Source organism: Alligator mississippiensis, chromosome 4 (genome assembly GCF_030867095.1).
Source record: "Alligator mississippiensis isolate rAllMis1 chromosome 4, rAllMis1, whole genome shotgun sequence".
In the NCBI taxonomy this organism is placed as follows: domain Eukaryota; kingdom Metazoa; phylum Chordata; order Crocodylia; family Alligatoridae; genus Alligator; species Alligator mississippiensis.
In genome coordinates this window covers 113265467-113277962 of record NC_081827.1, presented here as the reverse complement: position 1 = coordinate 113277962, position 12496 = coordinate 113265467, and the positions used below count along the sequence as shown (strand labels likewise).

Below are 12496 nucleotides of genomic sequence, written 5' to 3'. Positions count from 1 at the left end.
CCAGAGAAGAACTGACTGACCACCACCCTGCTTCTGGATGCAGCTGATGCTGCTGCCTTGCCCAGAGTGCAGTACTTGGTGCTCGGAAGCACAGTTCCCTGCCTGTCTGCAGTTGAGCTGGCATGGGGCAGGAAATTCAGGGCTGGAGGACTCCATGCACAGGGTAGGCACAGACCCCCCATTCCCTTTTTACTAATTCATCAGACCCTGCACCCCCTGCCCAGACTGCAACAGACTGACAAGCCAGTGTCAGCACCACAGGCTCCCCGCTGCTCTGCTTGACTGTCTGTACAGGGCATTCCAGGTAAGTTTCTCTATTGTGAGAACAAACTTGGGAGAATTCTCCCAGATCATTTGATCATTTGAATACAGTTTAAGGTTGGCTGAGGAGGCTCAAATATGCTAGAATTATGGAGCTTTCCTGTTTTATAAAACAGACACTTCCAGTTGGCTCCCCTGAATCCAGCAAACTTCTCTAACCCCATAGCATTCTCTGGCCAAACTGAAAATATTCAGTTGTTTAATTTCCACATTCCTTTAAAATATGCAAAAAATAACAAATAATTGCTTCTCTGTAGTAGGAGCCTGATTTATTTTAACTTGGTTTACATCTGATACAAGAATGAATTGTATTTACCAAACAAAAGAGTTGCCTATTCAAAATACTTTTTGAACATTAAATACGTTAATCTATAGCATCCTTGTGAAGAAGGAAAATATTATTATTCTCATCCCACAGTTGCAGAAACTGATATACTTGGAGGTACTATAACTTACTCAGTACAAATAAAGAGGGGAAGGACTAAATTTCAGATTTGTTGATTCCCATTCCACTAGATATAGGCCCAGTGGAGTTGCTTTTTGATTTACACTGAGAGTTCTGAGACATGGTAATATTTTGGCCTCCAATAGCTCTTAATGTACTGCCTGGTGAAAGGCCTGCACAGAAAAGCTTAAGCACTTCAAGAAGCTAAACCAGTTTCATAGATTTCATAGACATTAGGGCTGGAAGGGACTCTGGAAGATCATCATGTCTAGCCCCCTGCCCCGGGGGCAGGAAGTCAGCTAGGGTCAAAGGATCCCAGCAAGATAAGCAACCAAATGTTTCTTAAAAGAGTCCAGAGTAGATGCTTGCACCACCCGTGGAGGGAGTCTATTCCAGGCCTTGGGGGCTCAGACAGTAAAGAAATTTTTCCTTATGTCCAGCCTAAAATGGTCTTGGAGGAGTTTGTGACCATTTGACCTTGTCATTCCTTGGGGCGTCCTGGTGAACAGGTGTTTCCCCAGATCCTGACGTACACCCCTGACAAAACAGACACAGTTTGTTAATCAATAGTTACAAACAGTTATAAATAATAAATGCAACAGTTTATTCCATCTTTATTCATAAGGATGAGCTACTTAAAAGCAAAATGAGATGAGAGATATAAGATGGAGAAGTACAGCCTGCTGAGAAAGAAGGTTCTTCAGTGAAAGCGTCATTTGAAGGCTGGGAAGTAAATTATGTGACTACATTTTTTTTTCAGAACTAAAAAAAAAATAGAAGAGAATGATGTTCTTTACTGCAGCAAACCTCCATGCCTTGAATGTCAAAACTACATCGAGTGTGTCGGCATAAAGAATATTGTTTCTGTACATGAATCATCAAAGCCAACATCAAACCAAGAAGTATGTTCACCTAATACAATTAACGTAGTTATGTATTTGCACATTTATTTGGTGGCCAGTGCTTTGTATATATATATATATAGATGGACATAGTTTCTCCTATAAATATATGTAAGATGTATAAAATTGGTTGAGAGTCACACCCTGATCATCACTCCTATCCCACAAAATTCTGACATAATCTGTCTTCCTTCCATCCCCGTATCACATAATAAGGTGTCTTTTCTACACTGTGATCTTAGTTTTCCCTTTCCTTCAACATAAGGAAGTCTATCTTTTTGCTTTATCTCACAAGCCTGCTTTTAATCCCTTTTCTCATTATGAGGATTCCTCACTCCTGTCCTTCATAAAGAACACACTGCTTCACTCATCCTCAGAGTATTTTTAATATGACCTTAGGTACTACTCTTGGCACTAGCTAGTTAGCTACAAGTGCTTCCATCTGCTTCTCTCTGTAATAGGAATGGTGTAGTCTTCAGGAGCCTGAGCATCTCAAGGATGTGCTCACTGACAGGCACCACTGCTTTTAAGGGGAAGCACAAGGAAATGTGTGACTGCAGGTGTTGCTTCTTGTCTGGAGAAAGGTTGAAAAGTAAATGGTTAAGTAAATGCAGAGTGCACTGTAAACACAGTGTGTGCTGTAAAAGCAGAGTGCTTTGATTTTTCAGCTCACTTCCCTTTTCACAACTAGTTGTGTTGAGATAAAATCATATGCAGGTACAAATAATGTTACTTTGATGTTTAGATCCTTGCTTTAACTAATAAATAGCATGCCTAACCTTCACTTATTTGGGTGTTTCCCCCTTTTTCAGAGCATCCTAGAGTCTTTAAAGAAGAAATTCACATATAATCAGGTAAGTTACCTTGCTGAAGGCCAAATCAGGAAAATATTGCAAAAAGTAGTTATGAACATTGATTTTAGTAAAACAGAATATCTATTCTGAAGCTGTTCAAGACCACTTTAAATTTGCTTTCTGTTAATATTTATACAAGTAAATTTTCTTTGGCAGGAATGTTTATGAATGCTTCCCTGACAGGCATTCTAACTATGGCGCTTTACACAAAGTGCCATGCGTTAGAGTGCCATCGAACCTAACAGACGTTCACCTGTTGGTTGTGGGGAGTGCTCAAACATTCACCTGTTGGGTGGGTGGGGGGCTCAGATCCTGCCTGCACTGGCCCAAGCCAGCAGGTGTGAGTGCTCCAGCAGCCTCCCAGGAGGCTGGCAGACCACACCTTTCCCCAGCCTTGCCCTTTGCCAGCTGACAACTATCTGCATCAGCTGGGGGGGGGGGGGGAGGACGGACGCACGGACGGACAGAGACTCCCTGCTGCACAGTTCCCTCAACTACCCCCTTTGGGGACTTGGGGAGGAGCCAGGCTAGGCCTGACTGGCAGAGGGGTCTTCCTTTCCCCTGCCCCCCCCCCCCCCCCCCGCAAGCATCTTGAAAGTGGTGGCTGCCACGCCCAGAGCTGGGTGGGGGTGGAGGGAAATGGAGCCCATCTGCCTCATGAGTCTGGCCCAACTCCCCACAAGACCCCAGCAGGGGTAGCTGAGACAGGCCCACAAGGTGGGAGGCTGTGTTTCCCCCGCCCCCGACCCAACTCCGAGTGTAACAGCCACGGTTTCCACTGTCAAGATGCTTTCCTGTGGGTTGGGGGAGGAGGGAGCCCCACCTACCATGTAGACCTGGCCTGGCTCTCCCAAAGACCCCAGCAGGGGTAGCTGGACTGGGCTGTGAGGTGCGGGGAGCTTCATACCCCTCCCCCATAGCTCCAGTCATGGCCACCACAGCTGTCACTCTCAAGACCCTCATGCTGGGGGTAGGAGGGGAAGGGAGCTAAAAGGGAAGGGCCCTAGAGTGCTCCTTTCTGATACTGCATCAGAAGAGTTAAATTTGGCACAATTGGCCTTCTTAAAAGTGCTCTGCAGTCATGAATGTTTGTTGTGTTATAGCTACAGAATGCTTTCAGGGGCCTCAATCTGGGAAAAATGTAACTTCTGTACACACCCTGTGTATCTGCTTGCATAGTTACATATTCATGAGTTCTGGAGATGTCTGCTCATCATCTTGTGAACTCTGATGGGCTTGGGGGCGAGTTGGAGTGTTGTTGGAGTGTTGTTGTAAGGGTGAACAGAGCTAGAAGCTCTTAATGGTGGTTAGAATCTGATCAGGATGTGTGACATCTGTGAGACCTGGGCATAGGTACTTGGGAGGATGGAGACCACGTAATTAGCCCTTAAGGAGATGAGCAGCTTATGAGGAGATATGACTATAGGGAAGTCCTGGGGCAGTCTCCCTTTTCTGAAAGTATCATTTTATCAAGGCATGGCAGGAAAGGACAAGGGAAGATTCCCCAATGACTGTCAGGTTGACAAGGGCTGAGGGGTCTTCAGGGGCATAATGGCCACTCCTAGAATGGGATCCTCTTATAATGATGAGGAATAATGGCAGGTCTGGGCAGAAGAAATTGTTAAAGAATTTGCATGTGTGCACATACACACTAACTGAGTTTTGAATCAACATTTTTTTCTTTCCTAACAGTGGGAACCCCTACATATGGAAAGTGAAGGTAAGATGGTTAAATACAGATGATGCACTTTATTTTGTATTTGTGTTGCCAAGTTTTGGATCACTGTACTGTTACTTAACTGTTTAAAATGATTTCTAGCATATTATAAAATATTAAAGGACTGTTTTATTCTACGTAGCCAACACGATAACTCCCCATTATGAATATTTCCACTACAGTTAGGTTTGTCTTAACACTGGTATTCCTTGACATGATTATACTACCTCCAATTTGGTTTGGGACCAGATCATGCAAATAACTGCTTCCCAAATCTGCTTGCTGAATCAATGATTTGGAATGAACAAAAAGCAGAAGCATAAAAGAGTCCTGCTTTCTAGACCTCTGAGTGGCCCTGTGGCCTGGGTATAATGATAGGACTTAGCTTAGCTGTTTGTATGGGCAACAGGATTAATACATCTGCTAAACAAGTTTCCTTTGGTCACCCTTTTGGGTTTAATTTTTCTTTGTAGCTTAAATGACTAGTCAGTATCTGGCAACATTCTTTGGACAAAGGCTTCTCGTTTCCATGCCTTTTTTGTGAGTCATATGTGATTTCCTGTGGCCTTAAATAGACTTATCTGAATCCTGAATCTGTGTTTTCTTCAGTCTGAAAGCAGCTTGGAGACACTTGAGCTTTCACACTATCATACTGGTTTTATGCTGATGTATCTCTAAGTAAAGTCAGTGACATTCATATTCAGCATGTGAATCAGGCCCCTGTTCATAAAATAATAACCTAGAATTTCATAACTGTCTAAACTAAAATTAAGTGTATTCAAATTAAAACACCAACAAAATTAAATAATGTAAAGGTTGAATAGAGTGCTACATACCTTTCTAAGAGTACACAAGATCTCTTTTAGGTAGGATACTTTTAATAATCCAAGTTCCTTTGAATTAAGCAAAAATATGTGTACCATGTGGCCACATTTTTCAAAATCATATGCAACTTAGAAGACTATGTACCTTCACCTTTAGGGAGGGTGTAAACAGGTATGAGAAGAATCAAGACTTGAATTGGAAGAAAGACAATACAGATAGAGGTTGTAGATAATACATTTATGGAGACTCAGGCTGCAGCCTCAAACCTGGGGCCTCTTCCCAGCTGCTCATCTTGGTCTGCCACCCTATAGCTGATTACCCATGCTGGACAAGGCTGCCTTGAGGCATCCATCATAGCTTAGCCCTCTACCCTCCAAGTGGTTGGTTGGGGTCACATCCCAAATATAATCAGGAACAGGAAGTGTCTGTGCAGCAGGGCTCAACCTGATCCCAGCCTGTTTTGCTATTTCCTCTGGCTTGTTCTGACTCCTCTCTCTGCTTCATTGCCTGGCTTGCTATCTGACCCCACTCTTTACCTCAGTGATCTCCAACCTTTTTGGGTAGGAGATCACTTTTTGAATTAAAAAGCAATCCAAGATCTACCCCCTCCCACCCCACTGGTCAGTCTGTGGGGAGGGAAGGGCAGGCAGGGGGCAGATCAAGGCAGAGGGAGAAAAAATTATTTGGGGGCACACCCCCCTGGCAGGTAAATCTGTGAGGGAAGGGGTGGGGGGAGGGAAAATCAAAGCACCAGCGGTGAGGGAGAGAGTGGGGCACAGGCAGGAGCAGGGGCTGGGGGGAGTAGGCCTGGCTGGGCTGGGTGGTGGGACAAGCGGAGGCCTGGGGTGGGTGCAGGATGGAGCCATGAGTGGCTTGTTCAGGGTGTACGGGGAGGGGCACGCAGCCCAGGAGGGGGTGGGGGGGGCACGTGCCCCTGCATCTGCATGTGGGGCAGGGTGGGGCAGGGAGGGCTGGGGCCGTGGTGGTGCCAGGCTCTTCCCAGTGCACCTCTCTGGCTGCACAACTCTTGGGCTGGGTGGCAGCAGTGCTGGGAGCAGGGCTATGGGGAGGGGGGGCTGCAGGCACCCAAAAATTTGCCCTAGCCCCCCACCCCTACTGTAGTCGCTGGAAGCCCATGGCTGGGCTGTCTTGGGGTCCTACCACTGCCCCATGTGCGTGTGTGGGGGGGGGCTAAGCCCCATTGTCCCCCCCCTTTCCATTATCTATGCCCCCATGTCCCCTGTCACCGGGTGAGTGAGGCCCCGGCCGGGCCAGGCTAGGGAAGGGTCAGAGAGTAGGCAGCTCGTCCAAGTGCAATGGGGGGCTTCTGCTGCTGTACACACCCCAGCGGAGGCCCAGGGGGCATGTGTTCCCCTGATCTGTGCATAGGCATCAGGGCGCAAAGCCCAGCATGCAGTGGCAGCCGCTTCTGCCCCATGCACAGATTGGGGGGGCACATGACCCCCAGCCTCCACTGGGGTGCATGCAGTGTGGGAGGCCCCCCCATACCCCTGGATGAGATGCCTGGGCTCCAACCCTCCCCTGGCCTGGCTGGGGCCCCACTGACCCCTGCCCATGCCTCACTCCCTCATGCACTGCAGGGTGGCAGAGGATGGAGGAGGATCTCCCCACTCACCTGGCCCAACCCTGGTGGCAGGGGGTGCAGCTCAGCCCAGCCACTTGCCTCCTGCTGCTGTCCCGCCACTCCTAGAATACGTCTTGGCCACTCTTCACATGCATCCTGCCACTCCCAATCATGGAGCCTCTGACAGTCGATCAGTTGCCCCAGACTGAGATGGACTGTCAGAGGCTCCATGATCGACTAGTCAATTGGGATCCACCAGATGGTGACCACTGCTCTACCTAATCTCCTGGCTTCCTGACTTGAGTTGTTCCTAGATCCTGCTCTTGGATTGACCTAGCTTCCTAACTTGGCTTTTCCCTTGATTCTGTTTACTCCTCCTGACTCTGGTTGTTACATTGATGCCCAAGTGGCCCCAGACCTGGCCACCTGTGACCCAGCATTACAGAGTCTGAAGATGAAAAGGAGAGGTTGGATAATGGTATGAGGGATAGAAAAGGTAAATGGTGCACTACTGCAAGTTAGATAAAACTAAAGTGTGTTTGCACTGGTGAGGGGAGGGGGCAAGTTTATCGGACTGAGAGGTTGAAGGGACAAGTGAAAGCAGAAGTGAGAGAGTTTGGAAGACAGAAAAGAATAAGGCAGGGGTGGGCAATTATTTTGGGCGAGTTTTGGCAAGCCGTGGAGCACCACAAAGGCAGCCCTGCCTCTTGACAGGTGCTTTACCCCCTGGTCACCATCTTGGGACCAGAAGTTCCACCCTCTAACTCCTGACCTTTGCCACCAGAAGTCCATTCCCTTCCCCCTTGCCCCGCAAGTACTCCTTTCAGGAGGTCTCGGAACCAGAAAAATATCAAATTATATTCTAAAAATCAAACATGTACTACAACATTCTTTAATTTGATTTTTAAAAAATTTTGTCCTGATATACATGCATTTGTGTTGTGTACATAGAAGTGATTGCGCAACAGCTTAAGATGAAACCTTACTCTTGTGTATTGTGCGGGGTATGGGGGATGGGTATATGTTTGTGGGGGGCTGTGGGTGTGTGGGAAAGGGTTTGGGTGTGTGTGAGGTTTGTGGGGAGGCGGATAGGTGTGTGGGTGTGGGTGGGTGGGTGTGGGGTGAAGGAGGATGTGGGTGTGGTGTGGGTTGTGAATGGGTATGGGGTTTGTGGGGGGCTGTGAGTGTGTGGGGGAGGGTGGTGCTGTGTGTGGAGGAGGAAGGTTTGCCCACAGTCTCCCCATGGTGGGCAGAGCCCCTGCTGGTGCTCCTGCAAGCCTGGGCTCCATGCTCCTGCTGCTCCTGGCCCTGGGACACCTGCACAGGCCCCATGTTCCCGCTCGCAGCCACCTCCTCCTCCATCTGCCACTGCTGTCCATCTGCTGCTTCCCCATCCCTTCCCCTGCTAGCTACTCTGGCACCATGTCCCAGCTGCACCGCTGAGACCACAGCAGGATCTGGCCCAGCCCAGTGTAGCACTGCAAGGAACTAGCCAGGAATTGCAGGGGACAGGCCAGCTCCTGCTGCATCCTGCAGCTCAGCGCTGCAGCCAGGAACCACATGGTGCTGGAGTGAGCAGCAGAGGGGTGGAGGGGAGTGGTGGCAGCAGTGGGCAAATGGCTGTGGCAGGTGGGGGGCGGGGGGGCATGCAGAGTGCAGCAACAGTTGGGCGGGAGCACAGGGCTGTGCCAGTGTCCCAGGGCCAGAGCCAAAAGGGCCCAGAGCAGGGCAGCTGGAGTGTGGGGCTTAGGCCAGCAGGGGTTCTATGGAGCCAGGTCAGGCTGCACCAGTAGGGAGAGGGGGAGCCAGCCTAGCTCCAGAGCCCCTGCCGGCCTGGGCCTCATGCTCCTGCCCCCAGCTCTGGGCCCCCGCTGGCCCTGGCCCTGGTGCACTGGTGTGGGCCCTGCACTCTCACCCAGCTGTCTCTGCACTCCGCATGCCTGCTCACTGCCCACCCCCGCCAGCTGCTCTGGCACTATGTGGTTGCTGGCTGTAGCACCAGGGCCGCAGCAGCTGGCTCGGCCCAACCCTAAGGATTGAGGCAATCGCCCTCAGTCCTCCCCTGCTTCCCGCCCCGCCCCCCATCTGAATTTCCCTCCAGTGGAGGGAGGCAGGAACAGCCTTATAGTCCCAGGCCAGAATCCTCTGCCAGGCATGGGCTTCCGACTGGGGCTGGGGCAGGCCTTGCTTCTGCTGCTGCTTGGTCCTGCCGGTAGCTCTTCCTGAGTTCTACTGCCCCTGGCTCCTGTCATCTTTGACAGGCTGCCAGGGACAGATAAATATTAAATTTCTTAAATTTTTTAGGGGCCCTGTGGGCCAGATAGAATGGCCTGGCAGGCCTGATCCAGCCAATGGGCCATATTTTGCCTGCCCCGGAAATAGGGTGATTAAGGCAAGAAGAGATATCGGAGGAAAGCAAACAGTGTTGGTAAGAGGATGCCAGAGTGATCAGCTCCTAATAAGTTAGAGAATCAGTCTATAACAGCGGTTCCCAATCTGTGGTACGCATATCGCCAGTGGTACACAGACAACCTGTCAGTGATACGCATTAACAGATTTATTATAATTACTTTATAGTTCAATAATTTGCTTGTGGTACTTAAGGTTGAACTGAAAAAATTGCCAGTGGTACTTCATGTTGTATCATTTTCAATTGGTGGTATGCAATCTGTCAGAGTTTGGGAACTTCTGGTCTATGGTTGTCACAGCTGAAGATCGGATAAGTGCTTCTTCTAAAAATTCAACCAAAATTGCAAATACCTCTAATGAATTTTAGGATATTACATATATCTGTAGTACACCTGCCATTCATTATCATCTTATTGTTATAAATATAAGACAATATCCCTGTGTTACAAGAAGCATAGGGCTTAGTGCCCAATCATACAAACATACTTGTAAGTAATTTTACTCATGTGAGGAACACCTAGAAAAAATGTGTGCATTTCTTTTTAAGATTGGGCCCTAAGTGTATTGAGAATGCTGCTACCAGGGTGGAGATGGTATAGGCCTCTGACCGGTGTTGTATTTGAAGTACATGGTAATGTTTGAAAAGCTGCTGGTGGGGACAAGATGTGGAGAGAGGAAAGTCAGGTACACAAAAGCACTACAGAAGGTGTGCCAGGAGAGTTTGATCCCCAGCACTCCAGTCTCTCCTTCCTCCCCCCACCCATTTCACTGGGGTCTCCCTTGCTGTATGCAAGGGTCAGAATTCACTTCTCATTAGCAGCACAGCTGAAGACTTGACAGGCGGCTGCCAGCCCTTTTTGCCAGCTCTCTAGTTCCCCTTGCTGGTAAGTGCTGGCAGAGCACATTTTCTATGGCACTTTTTCCCCCTCTAGATAGCTTGCCCAACATTACTGGTTGCTTGATGGAAATAACATCTTGCAGGTGCCATAGTAAAAGAAAATTGAGGACAAATGTTCAGTGATTGATGTGTTACAAGGTTGTTACATGCACCTTGAAGACTGTCAAGTTTTTTTTTTTGTTTGAAGTCACCCATTATTCTTCCTCTGTACTTTCCTTCTCAAATCCAAATGTGTAGGCATATATGCACATGCGTACATCTACACATAAAGCTATTGCAATGTGATGGTTTTGAAGGCCTCTTGACATTCATTTTGCATTGTGACCAGAAAGACCATTTGTAAGCATATTAAATATTTTTACAAAACCCTTCTGTTTCATTCAGTAAAAAGTAATAAATTTTCCCTTGTTATGGTTATGAGTCTGAATCCCATCCATTAATAAACCTCTTGAAAGAAATCAGAGACCCTGTTCCTGATTAGAATGTGTTTTTTTTCCCTGTGTCCTCCAGCTTCTGTATCCAGTAAACCACAGGAGGATTCAGAGGAAAAACATGGAGAAGATTTCAAAAGACAGAGTGATAAAGGCAAAAGAAAATATATTTAGTAAACTTTCTGAGCTATTCTTTTTTCTTGCTCCCTATAATTTATTTTCATTAAGATGTTTGAATAAATTTAATTGTCCACAGTAATGAGCCAGGTATTGTGCAAACAGATGATATTCAAGTTTCCAACATGCTACCAAAGGTACATATCTCAGTTTTAATCTGAACCTTCCAAGATATTTCCATCTCTGTTCTCCTCTTTCATTGCAGTAATGGTAAGGAAGTTGTTGTTATGAAAATATTTATTATTTTAGAACACCACTATATTGCCAGTGGTACTGTAGGCATGCAAGGACACAAGACCCACTCCTCCCCACCATAGTAATATGTAACATACAGAAAATGACAAGGAATTATTGGGTGTACAGATAACGAGAAGCAAGATTTGTTTGGTAATATGTGATGTTATAGTTAGTCCAATTAAAGGTATTTCCAAACAAACCTTGCTTCTCACATATTACCTGGACCATCATGACGACAGCAAAACTTTGACCTTCCTATAACAAAATAAAGATGACAGCACCAATCAGTGGGAGAAGAATACAGCTTTGAGGGAAGCATTGTTTTAAACTAAAGCTGATTGTATCAGCTATTTTGTTGTAAGTGATTTACCATATTTACTTGATTCCAAGACAAGGTTTCCCCCCATTTAACATGGGTGGGAGCCCCTTGTCTTAGAATCAAGTATGAGGGCAATGGGGCGGGGGGCAGAGAGGGTGGGGACAGGTGGCTGCTGTGGCTTAGGATCTAACCCCTACCTAGGTTCAGGGCTATAACCACAGATGCTGTCTGCCCCCCAACTCCTCTCACCCCCTTCTCAACCCCACCATCTCACCCCTGCAGCCTCTTCTTCTTATCTTCCCTCTACCCTCCATGCAACCCCTCTTCCCCCACCTGCTCCTCTTCCTCCCCATCCCTACCTTTGCTCTGTGCTGGCAGGCTTCATACATGCTTCAGTCTAGGGCACTCACCATGTTTCCACCCTGGCCTTGTAGCAGCAGTGCAGCCCCAAATGGCTGTTCCAGTGGCTGGTCTGGAGCTGTGCTCAGTACCTCAGGCTTGAACAGGGATAGACCCTGTCAGCATGGAGCAAGGGTAAGATGGGAAGGGTGAAGCAGAGGCTTGGGGGAAAGGGGAGCAGAGGCTGGGGTGGAAGGACAGTAAGAGGAGCAGAGATAGAGAGGAGAGGGGAGAGCTGTGGTGGGAGGGTAGAGGTGGTAGGGGGCAGGCACAAGCAGGGGGAAAGCTGCTTGACCTCTGTACATCACCTGTCCCCCTCCCCCACTGCCCTCCCTCCTACAGCAGTGGGGAGATTGAATTAAAGATGATCTTCCAATACTTTGATTCCATATGTGGAAAATTCTAACCAATTTATAAATTAGCCATGTATAAAATCTAATTACATCTTAAGTTCAGGGTCATCTTAGATTTGAGTAAGCATGATATATAAATTATGAGTTTAGTTAAATAATGTTTATATAACAGAAAAGGAAGTTTAACATCCAAGTGAGGAAATGTGGCCGGATGCATTAAGTTAATTAGTTTTGAAGAGGAATATGAAGGAGAACAGTGAGGTTGCTTGCTGCATAGGAAACAGATTGTTGCATTTTGTCACACACGTTATTCAGAGTATAAGATATTTGCTTAAGGCCTGATCTGAAGACTACTTAAGTCAGTGGAAGCCAGCCAAAGGTAGAGGGGCTGTAATAGCCACTTTTACTACCTTCAGCTGGCACAGGGAGAGTAACCAGGGAAGGAGACAAAGCAAGAATACCACTGCTCAAAGGCAACCCTTGGCTGTTGGACCATCCAGCATTCTTTGCAGCAAAACACTGAACAGGTTCAGCACGGTCTCAGGATCAGGAAAGTACAAAGATGGAGATCATTTCAAATGATCTGGTCCACCAACTAGTCATTGGTTTGGGATGTGTTGCTTT

The 12496-nt window shown here is 47.4% G+C and overlaps 1 protein-coding gene across 1 annotated transcript in view; it reads left to right on the top strand.

The window, feature by feature from the left end:
• Window positions 1–10561, top strand: part of LOC102568025 (cytidine and dCMP deaminase domain-containing protein 1) — a 31975-nt gene extending 21414 nt beyond the window's left edge. The window contains exons 8-11 of the mRNA XM_059726198.1: window positions 1527–1668; window positions 2481–2522; window positions 4215–4242; window positions 10467–10561. Of these exons, the coding sequence (XP_059582181.1) occupies window positions 1527–1668; window positions 2481–2522; window positions 4215–4242; window positions 10467–10561 (307 nt within the window). The remainder of the gene's footprint in view (window positions 1–1526; window positions 1669–2480; window positions 2523–4214; window positions 4243–10466) is intronic.
• Window positions 10562–12496: the final 1935 nt, after the last annotated feature.